General features: G+C 56.2%; 1 protein-coding gene across 1 annotated transcript in view; it reads left to right on the top strand.

Annotated features, from left to right (window-relative positions):
• Positions 1 to 971: 971 nt before the first annotated feature.
• Positions 972 to 13,178, top strand: part of LOC135534372 (unconventional myosin-X-like) — a gene marked incomplete at its 3' end in the record, with an annotated part of 29,415 nt that continues 17,208 nt past the window's right edge. The window contains exons 1-2 of the mRNA XM_064961395.1: positions 972 to 1,046; positions 9,839 to 9,943. Coding sequence (XP_064817467.1) covers positions 972 to 1,046; positions 9,839 to 9,943 — 180 coding nt within the window. The remainder of the gene's footprint in view (positions 1,047 to 9,838; positions 9,944 to 13,178) is intronic.

Consider the following 13,178-nt stretch of genomic DNA (forward strand, 5'->3'; position numbering starts at 1 on the left):
TAGGTGTCAGGGGTCAGGGTTAGAACAGGGCTGGACGGCTCCGTTCTCCAGTATGTAGGGCTCAGGGAGTTATAACAGGGTTGGACAGCTCCGTTCTCCAGTATGTAGGGGTCAGGGGTCAGTGTTAGAATTGGGCTTGACAGCTCCGTTCTCCAGTATGTAGTGGTCAGGGGTCAGGGTTATAACAGGGCTGGACGGTTCCGTTCTCCAGTATGTAGGGGTCAGGGGTCAGAGTTATAACAGGGCTGGACAGCTCCGTTCTCCAGTATGTAGGGGTCAGGGGTCAGGGTTAGAACAGGGCTGGACAGCTCCGTTCTCCAGTATGTAGGGGTCAGGGTTATAACAGGGCTGGACGGTTCCATTTTCCAGTATGTAGGGTTCAGGGGTCAGGGTTATAACAGGGCTGGACAGCTCCGTTCTCCAGTATGTAGGGGTCAGGGGTCAGGGTTAGAACAGGGCTGGACGGCTCCGTTCTCCAGTATGTAGGGGTCAGGGGTCAGGGTTAGAACATGGCTGGACGACTCCGTTCTCCAGTATGTAGGGGTCAGGGGTCAGGGTTATAACAGGGCTGGACAGCTCCGTTCTCCAGTATGTAGGGGTCAGGGTTATAACAGGGCTGGACTGGCTCCGTTCTCAGTATGTAGGGGTCAGGGGTCAGGGTTAGTACAGGGCTGGATGGCTCTGTTCTCCCGTATGTATGTGTCAGGGATTAGAAGAGGGCTGCCCCCAGGTGGTGAAGGTAGGAACTGTGCCTCCACTCCTGATCCTCAACACTGGGGCCCCACTAGGGTGCGTGCTCAGCCCCCTCCTGTACTCCCTGTTCACCCATCACTGGGTGGCCATGCAGACGTCACAACAGTAGTAGACTTGATTACCAACAGTGACGAGACAGCCTACAGGGAGGAGTCGAGAGCCCTCGGAGTGTGGTGTCAGGAAAATAACCTCACACTCAACGTCAACCAACAAAAGAGATGATTGTGGACCTCAGGAAACAGCAGAGGGAGCACCCCCCTATCCACATCGAAGGGACAGCAGTGGAGAAGGTGGTACGTTGCTTGGCGTACACATCACAGACAAACTGAAATGGATCATCCATTCAGACAGTGTGGTGAAGAATGCACAACAGTGCATCAGGAGGCTGAAGAAATGAGGCGTGTCACCTAAAACCCTCACAAACTTTTACCAGATGCACAATTGAGAGCATCCTGTCGGGCTGTATCGCCGCCTGGTACGGCAACTGCACCGCCCACAACCGTAAAGCTCTCCAGAGGGTAGTGAGGTCTGCCCAGCGCATCACCGGGAGCAAACTACCTGCCCTCCAGAACACCTGCAGCACCCGATGTCACAGGAAGGCCAAAAAGATCATCCAAGGACAACAACCACCCGAGCCACTGCCTGTTCAACCCGCTACCATCCAGAGGCGAGGTCAGTACAGGTGCATCAAAGCAGGGACCGAGAGACTGAAAAACAGCTTCTATCTCAAGGCCATTAAACTGTTAAACAGCCATCACTCGCACAGAGAGGCTGCTGCCAACATACAAACCTGAAATCACTGGCCACTTTAATAAATTGATCACTAGTCACTTTAATAATGTTTACATATCTTCCATTACTCATCTCATATCTATATACTGTATTCTATACTATTCTACTGTATCTTGGTCTATGCATTACTCATCTCATATGTATATACTATATTCTACTGTATCTCAGTCTATGTATATACTGTATTCTATACTATTCTACTGTATCTTAGTCTATGCATTACTCATCTCATATGTATATACTGTATTCTATACTATCCTACTGTATCTTAGTCTATGCATTACTCATCTCATATGTATATACTGTATTCTATACTATTCTACTGTATCTTAGTCTATGCATTACTCATCTCATATGTATATACTGTATTCTATACTATCCTACTGTATCTTAGTCTATGCATTACTCATCTCATATGTATATACTGTATTCTATACTATACTACTGTATCTTAGTCTATGTATTACTCATCTCATATGTATATACTGTATTCTATACTATTCTACTTAGTCTATGCTACTCATATTATTACTACACAAAAAGCATAATTCAAAAACAGCGACTACGGTTAAATACCACCACACTGTCAAAAAGGTGACAAATTATATATGATATTTGTCCATATCACCCAGCCCGAGGATACCTGACATATACACCGTCTCTTTAAACTAAATGTATTTATAGGCACCTGTGGAGGTTTAAAGTGTCTTAAATTCTTCAAATGTGATTATGTTGAGTATAAAGGAAGGGGTTACAGTCCCAGTAGATGTCTTCTAGCCTCCTTCCTTAATGAGAGCAAGGACAAAAGGCCCCACCTTTGGAGGAGTGCCCTCCTCCCTCTCCCTCCTGCCTCTCCTCCAGTCTCCTCCCCCTCTGTGTCTCTCTCCCTGCTGCCAGCAGTGCCCTCCTCCCTCTCCCTTCTCCTGTCTCCCTGCCCTCTCCCTGCCTCTCCCTCCCCTCCAGTCTCCTTGCCTCTCTCCCTCTGCCCTCCTCCCTCCCCTCCTCCAGTCTCCCTGCCTCTCTCTGCCCTAGCAGTGCCTCCTTCCTCCTCCCTCTCCCTGCCTCCTCCAGTCTCCCCTGCCTCCCTCCCTCTCCCTAGCAGTGCCCTCCTCCCTCTCCCTCCTCCTGTCTCTCCTGTCTCCCTGCCTCTGCCTAGCAGTGCCCTCCCTCCCTCTCCCTCCCCTCCAGTCTCCCTGTCTCTCTCTGCCTAGCAGTGCTCCTCCCTCTCCCTCCCCTCCAGTCTCTTGCCTCTCTCTGCCTAGCAGTGCCTCCTCCCTCTCCCTCCCCCTCCAGTCTCCCTGCCTCTCTCTGCCTAGCAGTGCTCCTCCCCTCCTCCCTCCAGTCCTCCCCCTCCAGCCCTCCTCCCTCTCTCCCTCCAGTCTCCCTGTCTCTCTCTGCCTAGCAGTGCCTCCTCCCTCTCCCTCCCCTCCTGTCTCCCTGCCTCTCTCTGCCTAGCAGTGCCCTCCCTCCCTCTCCCTTCCCCTCCTGTCTCCTTGCCTCTCTGCCTAGCAGTGCCTCTCCCTCCCCCCAGTCTCCCTGTCTCCCCTCTGTGTCTCTCTCCCTGCTCTCTCTGCCTAGCAGTGCCCTCCCCTCCCCTCCCTTCCCTCCAGTCTCCCTCCCCTCCAGTCTCCCTGTGTCTCTCTCCTGCCTCTCTCTGCCTAGCAGTGCCCTCCTCCTCCTCTCCAGTCTTCCCCTCCTGTCTCCCTCCTCCCTTGCCTCTCTCTGCCTAGCAGTGCCCCTCCTCCCCCTCAGTCTCCCTTCCCCCTGTGCCCTCTCTCTCCCTGCCTCCCTGCCTAGCAGTGCCTCCTCCCTCTCCCTCCCCTCCAGTCTCCCTGCCTCTCTCTGCCTAGCAGTGCCCCTCCTCTCCTCTCCCCCTCTCCTGCCCTGTCCCTTCCCCTCTGTGTCTCTCTCCCTGCCTCTCTCTGCCTAGCAGTGCCCTCCTCCCTCTCCCTCCCCTCCCAGTCTCCCTGCCTCTCTCTGCCGAGCAGTGCCCTCCTCCCTCTCCCACTCCCCCTCCCTGCCTCTCTGCCTAGCAGTGCCCTCCTCCCTCTCCCCTCCCCTCCAGTCTCCCTGCCTCTCTCTGTCTAGCAGTGCCCTCCTCCCTCTCCCTTCCCCTCTGTGTCTCTCTCCCTGCCTCCTCTCCAGTCTCCCTGTTCCCCTCTCTCCCTGCCTCCTGCCCAGCAGTGCCCTCCTCCTCCCTCCCCTCCTGTCTCCTTGTCTCTCTCTGCCTAGCAGTGCCCTCCTCCCTCTCCCTCCCCTCCAGTCTCCCCTGCCTCTCTCTGTCTAGCAGCCCTCCTCCCTCTCCTTCCCCTCTGTCTCTCTCCCTGCCTCTCTCTGCCTAGCAGTGCCCTCCTCCCTCTCCCACTCTCCAGTCTCCTTGCCTCTCTCTGCCCTCTCTCCCTCCCCTCCAGTCTCCCTGCCTCTCTCTGTCTAGCAGTGCCCCCTCCTCCTTCTCTGTCCTTCCCCCTCTGTGTCCCCTCCAGTCTCCCTGCCTCTCTCTGCCTAGCAGTGCTCCTCCCTCTCCCCTCCCTCCAGTCTTCCCCTCTGCCCTGTGTCCCCTCTCTCTCCCTGCCTCTCTCTGCCTAGCAGTGCCCTCCCTCCCCTCTCCCTCCCCCTCCAGTCTCCCTGCCTCTCTCTGCCTAGCAGTGCCTCCTCCCTCTCCCTCCCCCTCCAGTCTCCCTGCCTCTCTCTGCCTAGCAGTGCCCTCCTCCCTCTCCCTCCCCCCTCCTGTCTCCCTGCCCTCCCTCCCCTCTGCCTGCCTCTCTCTCTACTAGCAGTGCCCTCCTCCCTCTCCCTCCCCTCCTGTCTCCCTGCCTCTCTCTGCCTAGCAGTGCCCTCCTCCCTCCCTCCTCCAGTCTCCCTGCCTCTCTCTGCCTAGCAGTGCCCCTCCTCCCTCTCCCTCCCTCCAGTCTCCTGCCTCTCTCTGCCTAGCAGTGCCCTCCTCCCTCTCCCTTCCCCTCCTGTCTCCCCTGCCTCTCTCTGCCTAGCAGTGCCCTCCTCCCTCTCCCCTCCAGTCTTCTCCTCCTGTCTCTGTGTCCTGTGCCTCTCTCTCTGCCTAGCAGCACCCTCCTCCCTCTCCCTCCTCCAGTCTCCCTGCCTCTCTCTGCCTAGCAGTGCCCTCCTCCCTCTCCCTCCCCTCCTGTCTCCCTGCCTCTCTCTGCCTAGCAGTGCCCTCCTCCCAGTCTCCCTCCCCTGCCAGCAGTGCCCTCCCTCCCTCTCCTCTCCTGCCTCTCTCTGCCTAGCAGTGCCTCTCCCTCCCCTCCAGTCTCCTCCCCTCCAGCCCTCCCCTCCCTCTCCCCTTCCCTCTGTGTCTCTCTCCCTGCCTCTCTCTCTGCCCCTAGCAGCAGTGCTCTGCCTCTCCTCCCTCTCCTTCCCCTCTGTGTCTCTCTCCTGCTCTCTCTGCCTAGCAGTGCCCTCCTCCCTCTCCCTCCCCTCCTGTCTCCTTGCCTCTCTCTGCCTAGCAGTGCCCTCCCCTCCCTCTCCTCCCCTCCAGTCCCTCCCTCTCTCCAGTGCCCTCCTCCCTCTCCCTCCCTCCAGTCTCCTGCCTCTCTGCCCTCCTCCACTCTCCCTCCCCCTCAGTCTCCCTGCCTCTCTCTGCCTAGCAGTGCCCTCCCTCCCTCTCCCTCCCCCTCCTGTCTCCCTGCCTCTCTCTGCCTAGCAGTGCCCTCCTCCCCCTCTCCAGTCTCCCTCTCTCTCTGCCCTGTCTCTCCCTGCCTCTCTCTGCCTAGCAGTGCCCTCCTCCCTCTCCTCCCCTCTGTGTCTCTCTCCCTGCCTCTCTCTGCCGAGCAGTGCTCCCCTCTGTGTCTCTCTCCCTGCCTCTCTCTCCCTTCCCCTCCAGTCTCCCTGTCTCTCTCTCTGCCTAGCAGTGCCCCTCCTCCCTCTCCCTCCCCTGTGCCTCTCTCTGCCTAGCAGTGCCCTCCCCCTCCCCTCTCTGTGTCTCTCTCCCTGTCTCTCTCTGCCTAGCAGTGCCCTCCTCCTCTCCCTCCCTCCAGTCTCCCCTGCCTCTCTCTGCCTAGCAGTGCCCTCCTCCCTCTGTCCCCTCCCTCCTTGCCTCTCTCTGCCTAGCAGTGCCCTCCCTCTCCCTCCCTCCAGTCTCCTTGCCACTCTCTCTCTGCCTAGCAGTGCCCTCCCTCTGTGCCTCTCTCTGCCTAGCAGTGCCCTCCTCCCTCTCCCTCCCCTCTGTGTCTCTCTCCCTGCCTCTGCCCTAGCAGTGCCCTCCTCCCTCTCCTCCTCCAGTCTCCCTTCCTCTCCTGCCCTCCTCCCTCTCCCTCCCTCCAGTCTCCCTGCCTCTCTCTGCCTAGCAGTGCCCTCCTCCTCCCTCCCCTCCCTCCCTCCCTCTGCCCTGTCTCCTCCCTGCTCTCTCTGCCTAGCAGTGCCCTCCCTCCCTCTCCCTCCCCTCCAGTCTCCCTGCCTCTCTCTGCCTAGCAGTGCCCTCCTCCCTCTCCTCCCCTCCAGTCTCCTTGCCTCTCTCTGCCTAGCAGTGCCCTCCCTCTCCTCCCCTCCAGTCTCCCTGCCTCTCCTCCTGTCTCCCCTCAGTCTCCCTGCCTCTCTCTGCCTAGCAGTCCTCCTCTCCCTCCCCTCCCAGTCTCCCCTGCCTCTCCTCCCTCTCCCTCCCCCTCCCCTCCAGTCTCCTCCCTCCAGTCCTCTCTGCTCTGCCTAGCAGTGCCCTCCTCCCTCTCCCTCCCCTCCAGTCTCCTTGCCTCTCTCTGCCCTAGCAGTGCCCTCCTCCCCTCCCTCTCCTCTCTTCCCTCTCTGTGCCCTCCTCCCTCTCCCTCCCCTCCAGTCTCCCCTGCCTCTCTCTGCCTAGCAGTGCCCTCCTCCCTCTCCCTCCCCCTCCAGTCTCCCTGCCTCTCTCTGCCTAGCAGTGCCCTCCTCCCTCTCCCTCCCTCCTGTCTCCCTGCCTCTCTCTGCCTAGCAGTGCCCTCCCTCCCTCTCCCTCCCCCTCTGTGTCTCCCTGCCTGCCTCTCTGCCCTGGCAGTGCCCTCCTCCTCTCCCTCCCCCTCCAGTCTCCCTGCCTCTCTCTCTGCCTAGCAGTGCCCTCCTCCCTCTCCCTCCCCTCCCTCCTGTCTCCCTGCCTCTCCCTCCCTCAGCAGTGCCTCTCTCTGCCCAGTGCCCTCCTCCCTCTCCCTCCCCCTCAGTCTCCCCTGCCTCTCTCTGCCCTAGCAGTGCCCTCCTCCCTCTCCCTCCCCTCCAGTCTCCCTGCCTCTCTGCCTAGCAGTGCCCCCTCCCTCCCCTCCCCTCCCTTGCCTCTCTCTCTAGCAGTGTCTCTCTCCCCTGCTGTCTCTCTCTGCCTAGCAGTGCCCTCCCTCCCTCTCCCTCCCCTCCAGTCTCCCTGCCTCTCTCTGCCTAGCAGTGCCCTCCTCCCTCTCCCCTCCCTCCAGTCTCCCTGCCTCTCTCTGCCTAGCAGTGCCTCCTCCCCTCTCCCTCCCCTCCAGTCTCCCTGCCTCCTCTGCCTAGCAGTGCCCTCCTCCCTCTCCCTCCCCTCCTGTCTCCCTGTCTCTCTCTGCCTAGCAGTGCCCTCCTCCCTCTCCCTCCCCTCCTGTCTCCCTGCCTCTCTCTGCCTAGCATTGCCCTCCTCCCTCTCCCTCCCCTCCAGTCTCCTTGCCTCTCTCTGCCCGAGCAGTGCCCTCCTCCCTCTCCTCCCCTCCAGTCTCCCTGTCTCTCTCTGCCTAGCAGTGCCCTCCTCCCTCTCCCTTCCCCTCCAGTCTCCCTGTCTCTCTCTGCCTAGCAGTGCCCCCCCCTCTTCTCCCTGTCTCTCTCTGCCTAGCAGTGCCCTCCCCCTCCCCTCTTCTCCCTGTCTCTCTCTGCCTCAGTGCCCTCCCCTCTGTCTCCTGCCTCTGCCTAGCAGTGCCCTCCCCCTCTGTGTCTCTCCCTGCCTCTCTCTGCCTAGCAGTGCCCTCCCCTCTCCAGTCTCCTTGCCTCTCTCTGCCTAGCAGTGCCTCCCCCTCTGTCTCTCTCTCTGCCTAGCAGTGCCCTCCTCCTCTCCCCCTCTGTCTCCTGCCTCTCTCTGCCTAGCAGTGCCCTCCTCCTCTGCCCTCCTCCCTCTCCCTCCCTCTCCAGTCTCCCTGCCTCTCTCTGCCTAGCAGCCCTCCTCCCTCTCCCTTCCCCCTCCTGTCTCCCTCTCTCTGCCTAGCAGTCCCTCCCTCCCCTCCTCCCTGTCCCTCTGCCCAGTGCCCTCCACCCTCTCCCTCCCCTCCTGTCTCCCTGCCTCTCTCTGCCCTAGCAGTGCCCTCCTCCCTCTCCCTTCCCTCCAGTCTCCCTGCCTCTCTCTGCCTAGCAGTGCCCTCCTCCTCTCCCTCCCCTCCAGTCTCCCTGCCTCTCTCTGCCTAGCAGTGCCCTCTCCTCCCTCTCCCTCCCCTCTGCCTCTCTACCTGCCCTCCTCCCTCTCTCCCTCCTGTCTCCCCTCTCTCTGCCTAGCAGTGCCCTCCTCCCTCTCCCTCCCCTCCAGTCTCCCTGCCTCTCTCTGCCTAGCAGTGCCCTCCTCCCTCTCCCTTCCCCTCCTGTCTCCCTGCCTCTCTCTGCCTAGCAGTGCCCTCCTCCCTCTCCCTTCCCCCTGTGTCTCTCTCCCTGCCTCTCTCTGCCTAGCAGTGCCCTCCTCCCCTCCCTCCCCCTCCAGTCTCCCTGCTTCTCTCTGCCTAGCAGTGCCCTCCTCCCTCTCCCTCCCCTCCAGTCTCCTGCCTCTCTCTGCCTAGCAGTGCCCTCCTCCCTCTCCCTCCCCCTCCCTCCCTGCCTCTCTCTGCCCTGCCCTCCCCTCCCTCTCTCCCAGTCCCTGTCTCCTGCCTCTCTCTCCCCTAGCAGTCTCCCCCTCCTCCCTCCCTCTCCCTCCCCTCCAGTCTCCTGCCTCTCTCTGCCTAGCAGTGCCCTCCTCCCTCCCCTCCCCTCCTGTCTCCCTGCCTCTCTCTGCCCAGCCCTCCTCCCTCTCCCTCCCCTCCTGTCTCCCTGCCTCTCTCTGCCTCAGTGCCCTCCTCCCTCTGTCCCCCTCTGTGTCTCTCTCCCTGCCTCTCTCTGCCTAGCAGTGCCCTCCTCCCTCTCCCTCCCTCCAGTCTCCCTGCCTCTCTCTGCCTAGCAGTGCCCTCCTCCCTCTCCCTCCCCTCCTGTCTCCCTGCCTCTCTCTGCCTAGCAGTGCCCTCCCTCCCTCTCCCTCCCCTCCAGTCTCCTGCCTCTCTCTGCCTAGCAGTGCCCTCCTCCCTCTCCCTCCCTCCTGTCTCCCTGCCTCTCTCTGCCTAGCAGTGCCCTCCTCCTCTCCCTCCCTCCAGTCTCCTGTCTGCCTAGCAGTGCCCTCCTCCCTCTCCTCCCCTCCAGTCTCCCTGCCTCTCTGCCTAGCAGTGCCCTCCTCCCTCTCCCTCCCCTCCAGTCTCCCTGCCTCTCTCTGCCTAGCAGTGCCCTCCCCCTCTCCCTCCCCTCCAGTCTCCCTGCCTCTCTCTGCCTAGCAGTGCCCTCCTCCCTCTCCCTCTCCTGTCTCCCTGTCTCTCTCTGCCTAGCAGTGCCCTCCTCCCTCTCCCTCCCCTCCAGTCTCCCTGCCTCTCTCTGCCTAGCAGTGCCCTCCCCTCCCTCCCTCCAGTCTCCCTGCCTCTCTCTGCCCAGTGCCCTCTCCTCCCTCTCCCTCCCTCCTGTCTCCTGCCCTCTCTGCCGAGCAGTGCCCTCCTCCCTCTCCCTCCCCCTCCAGTCTCCCTGTCTCTCTCTGCCTAGCAGTGCCCCCCCCTCTCCCTCCCCTCTGCCTAGTGTGCCCTCCCCCTCCCCCTCCCCTCTGTCTCCCCTCTGCTGCCTAGCAGTGCCCTCCCCTCTGTGTCTCTATCCCTGCCTCTCTGCCTAGCAGTGCCCTCCCCTCTATGTGTCTCTCCCTGCCTCTCTCTGCCTAGCAGTGCCCTCCCCTCTGTCTCTCCCCTCCCCTCTTCTCTGGCTCTCCTCCCTTCTAGTCTCTCTCTCTCTCTCTCTCCCTGGTCACCTCAGTAGCAGCCAGAGAGAGTATAGCCAGAAAGGGAAACACAGATAGACAGAATGGCCGCTCGCTGTGGGACTAACAACACAACACCATGACTCTCTGCAGCAGCACAGTAGCAGTCTTCAGCTGGGCTCTCTGCAGTCAGGAGAGTGTCAGGAACAGTAGTAACTAGCTATAGCTCTGCTCTGTGACAAACATCAGGGCCTACAGCAACCCACCTTGGACCTTATCAAGAGGAACTAACCTCCACCACCCTCTCTCTGCCCCCGACTGTGCCGTGTGGGCCATGCGGTGTGGGCCTAACCTCCATCCCTCTCTCTGACTGGACGGGCCATGTGTCATGTCCTGCAGGTGTTCCTGAAGGAAGAGCTGGAACACCGGCTGGAGAAGGAGAGGGAAGAGGTGCGGAGACAGGCGGGCATGGTGATCCGGGCGCATACTCAGCTATGTGGCAAGGTGAGTACTGGAGCTGGGCCTGTTGGGGACTGTTTGGACTGCAGTGAATGTGTTTGGACTGTGTTTGGACTGTTTGGAATGTATTTGGACTGTTTGGAATGTATTTGGACGGTTTGGACTGTGTTTGGACTGTTTGGACTGTTTGGACTGTGTTTGACTGCGTTTGGACTGTTTGGACTGTTTGGAATGTCTTTGGACTGTTTGGACTGTTTGGATTCCGTTTGACTGTTTGGAGTGTGTTTGGACTGTGTTTGGACGGTGTGGACTGTGTTTGGAATGTGTTTGGACTGCGTTTGGACTGTTTGGACTGTTTGCTGTGTTTCCCCTCCTGTCTTGACTGTTTGGAATGTCTTTGGGCTGTTTGGACTGTTTGGACTGTGTTTGACTGTGTTTGGACTGTGTTTGGACTGTTTGGACTGTTTGGACTGTTTTTGGACTGTGTTTGGACTGTGTTTGGACTGTTTTTGACTGTGTTTGGACTGTGTTTGGACTGTGTTTGGACTGTGTTTGGACTGTGTTTGGACTGCGTTTGGACTGTGTTTGGACTGTGTTTGGACTGTGTTTGGACTGTGTTTAGACTGTTTGGAATGTCTTTGGGCTGTTTGGACTGTTTGGACTGTTTGGAATGTGTTTGGACTGTGTTTGGACTGTGTTTGGACTGCGTTTGGACTGTGTTTGGACTGTGTTTGGACTGTGTTTAGACTGTGTATGGACTGTTTGGAATGTGTGGACTGTGTTTAGACTGTGTTTGGAATGTGTTTGGACTGTTTGGACTGTTTGGGGCTGTTTGGACTGTTTGGAATGTGTTTGGACTGTTTGGGCTGTGTTTGGACTGTGTTTGGACTGTGTTTGGACTGTTTGGACTGTTGCGAATGTGTTTGGACGGTGTGGAATGTGTGGAATGTGTTTAGACTGTTTGGACTGGGTTTGGACTGTTTGGAATGTGTTTGGAATGTGTTTGGACTGTTTGGAATGTGTTTGGAATGTGTTTGGACTGTTTGAACTATTTGGACTGTGTTTGGACCGTTTGGACTGTGTTTGGACTGTGTTTGGACTGTTTGGAATGTGTTTGGACTGTGTTTGGACGGTGTGGACTGTGTTTGGAATGTGTTTGGACTGCGTTTGGACTGTTTGGACTGTTTGGGCTGTGTTTGGACTACGTTTGGACTGTTTGGAATGTCTTTGGACTGTTTGGACTGTGTTTGGACTGTGTTTGGACTGTTTGGACTGTGTTTGGACTGTTTTTGGACTGTGTTTGGACTGTGTTTGGACTGTGTTTGGACTGTTTTTGGACTGTTTTTGGACTGTGTTTGGACTGTGTTTGGACTGCGTTTGGACTGTGTTTGGACTGTGTTTGGACTGTGTTTAGACTGTTTGGAATGTCTTTGGGCTGTTTGGACTGTTTGGACTGTTTGGAATGTGTTTGGACTGTGTTTGGACTGTGTTTGGACTGCGTTTGGACTGTGTTTGGACTGTGTTTGGACTGTGTTTAGACTGTGTATGGACTGTGTTTGGACTGTGTGGAATGTGTTTAGACTGTTTGGACTGTTTGGAATGTCTTTGGGCTGTTTGGACTGTTTGGAATGTGTTTGGACTGTTTGGGCTGTGTTTGGACTGTGTTTGGACTGTGTTTGGACTGTTTGGACTGTTGCGAATGTGTTTGGACTGTGTGGAATGTGTGGAATGTGTTTAGACTGTTTGGACTGGGTTTGGACTGTTTGGAATGTGTTTGGAATGTGTTTGGACTGTTTGGAATGTGTTTGGAATGTGTTTGGACTGTTTGAACTATTTGGACTGTGTTTGGACCGTTTGGACTGTGTTTGGACTGTGTTTGGACTGTTTTGAATGTGTTTGGACTGTGTTTGGACTGTGTTTAGACTGTGTTTGGACTGCTTGGACTGTGTTTAGACTGTGTTTGGACTGTTTGGAATGTGTGGACTGTGTTTGGACTGGGTTTGGACTTTTGGAATGTCTTTGGACTGTTTGGGCTGTGTTTGGACTGTGTTTGGACTGTTTGGACTGTTTGGTTGCGAACTGTTGCGAATGTGTTTGGACTGTGTGGAATGTGTTTAGACTGTGTGGAATGTGTGGAATGTGTTTAGACTGTTTGGGCTGTGTTTCGACTGTGTTTGGAATGTGTTTGGACTGTGTTTGGACTGTTTGGAATGTGTTTGGACTGTGTTTGGAATGTCTTTGGACTGTGTTTGGAATGTGTTTGGAATGTGTTTGGACTATTTGGAATGTGTTCCAGAATAAGTGTAGGAAGATCCGTACCAGTGTCTAGATACATTGAACCAGTCTTATCTGGATTATCAAGCTATAAATGCAACCTGGTCTCAGAGCAAAATCCATTATATTTTTACTCAAATCTGTGCCACTCCAGTTACTTTAGATTACATTACATTGGTCTACCTCAAAGGAATTGTAGGACGTATAGTATCCTATGTCTTAATTGAACCCGTTTAGTACGATATGCTATGTTCGACTGCTTTAGTATGACATGTTATTTTCGACTGCTTTAGTATGATATGTTATGTTCGACTGCTTTAGTATGACATGTTATTTTCGACTGCTTTAGTATGATATGCTACGTTCGACTGCTTTAGTATGATATGTTAAGTTCGACTGCTTTAGTCTGATATGTTATGTTCGACTGCTTTAGTCTGATATGCTATGTTCGACTGCTTTAGTACGATATGCTACGTTCGACTGCTTTAGTATGATATGCTACGTTCGACTGCTTTAGTACGATATGCTACGTTCGACTGCTTTAGTCTGATATGTTATGTTCGACTGCTTTAGTATGATATGCTATGTTCGACTGCTTTAGTACGATATGCTATGTTCGACTGCTTTAGTATGATATGCTACGTTCGACTGCTTTAGTACAATATGCTATGTGTGACTGCTTTAGTATGATATGCTACGTTCGACTGCTTTAGTACGATATGCTACGTTCGACTGCTTTAGTCTGATATGTTATGTTCGACTGCTTTAGTATGATATGCTATGTTCGACTGCTTTAGTACGATATGCTATGTTCGACTGCTTTAGTATGATATGCTACGTTCGACTGCTTTAGTATGATATGCTACGTTCGACTGCTTTAGTCTGATATGCTACGTTTGACTGCTTTAGTACGATATGCTATGTTCGACTGCTTTAGTACAATATGCTATGTGTGACTGCTTTAGTATGATATGCTACGTTCGACTGCTTTAGTACGATATTCTAC

The sequence above is a fragment of the Oncorhynchus masou genome, unplaced genomic scaffold (genome assembly GCF_036934945.1).
Source record: "Oncorhynchus masou masou isolate Uvic2021 unplaced genomic scaffold, UVic_Omas_1.1 unplaced_scaffold_3313, whole genome shotgun sequence".
NCBI classification, from domain to species: domain Eukaryota; kingdom Metazoa; phylum Chordata; class Actinopteri; order Salmoniformes; family Salmonidae; genus Oncorhynchus; species Oncorhynchus masou.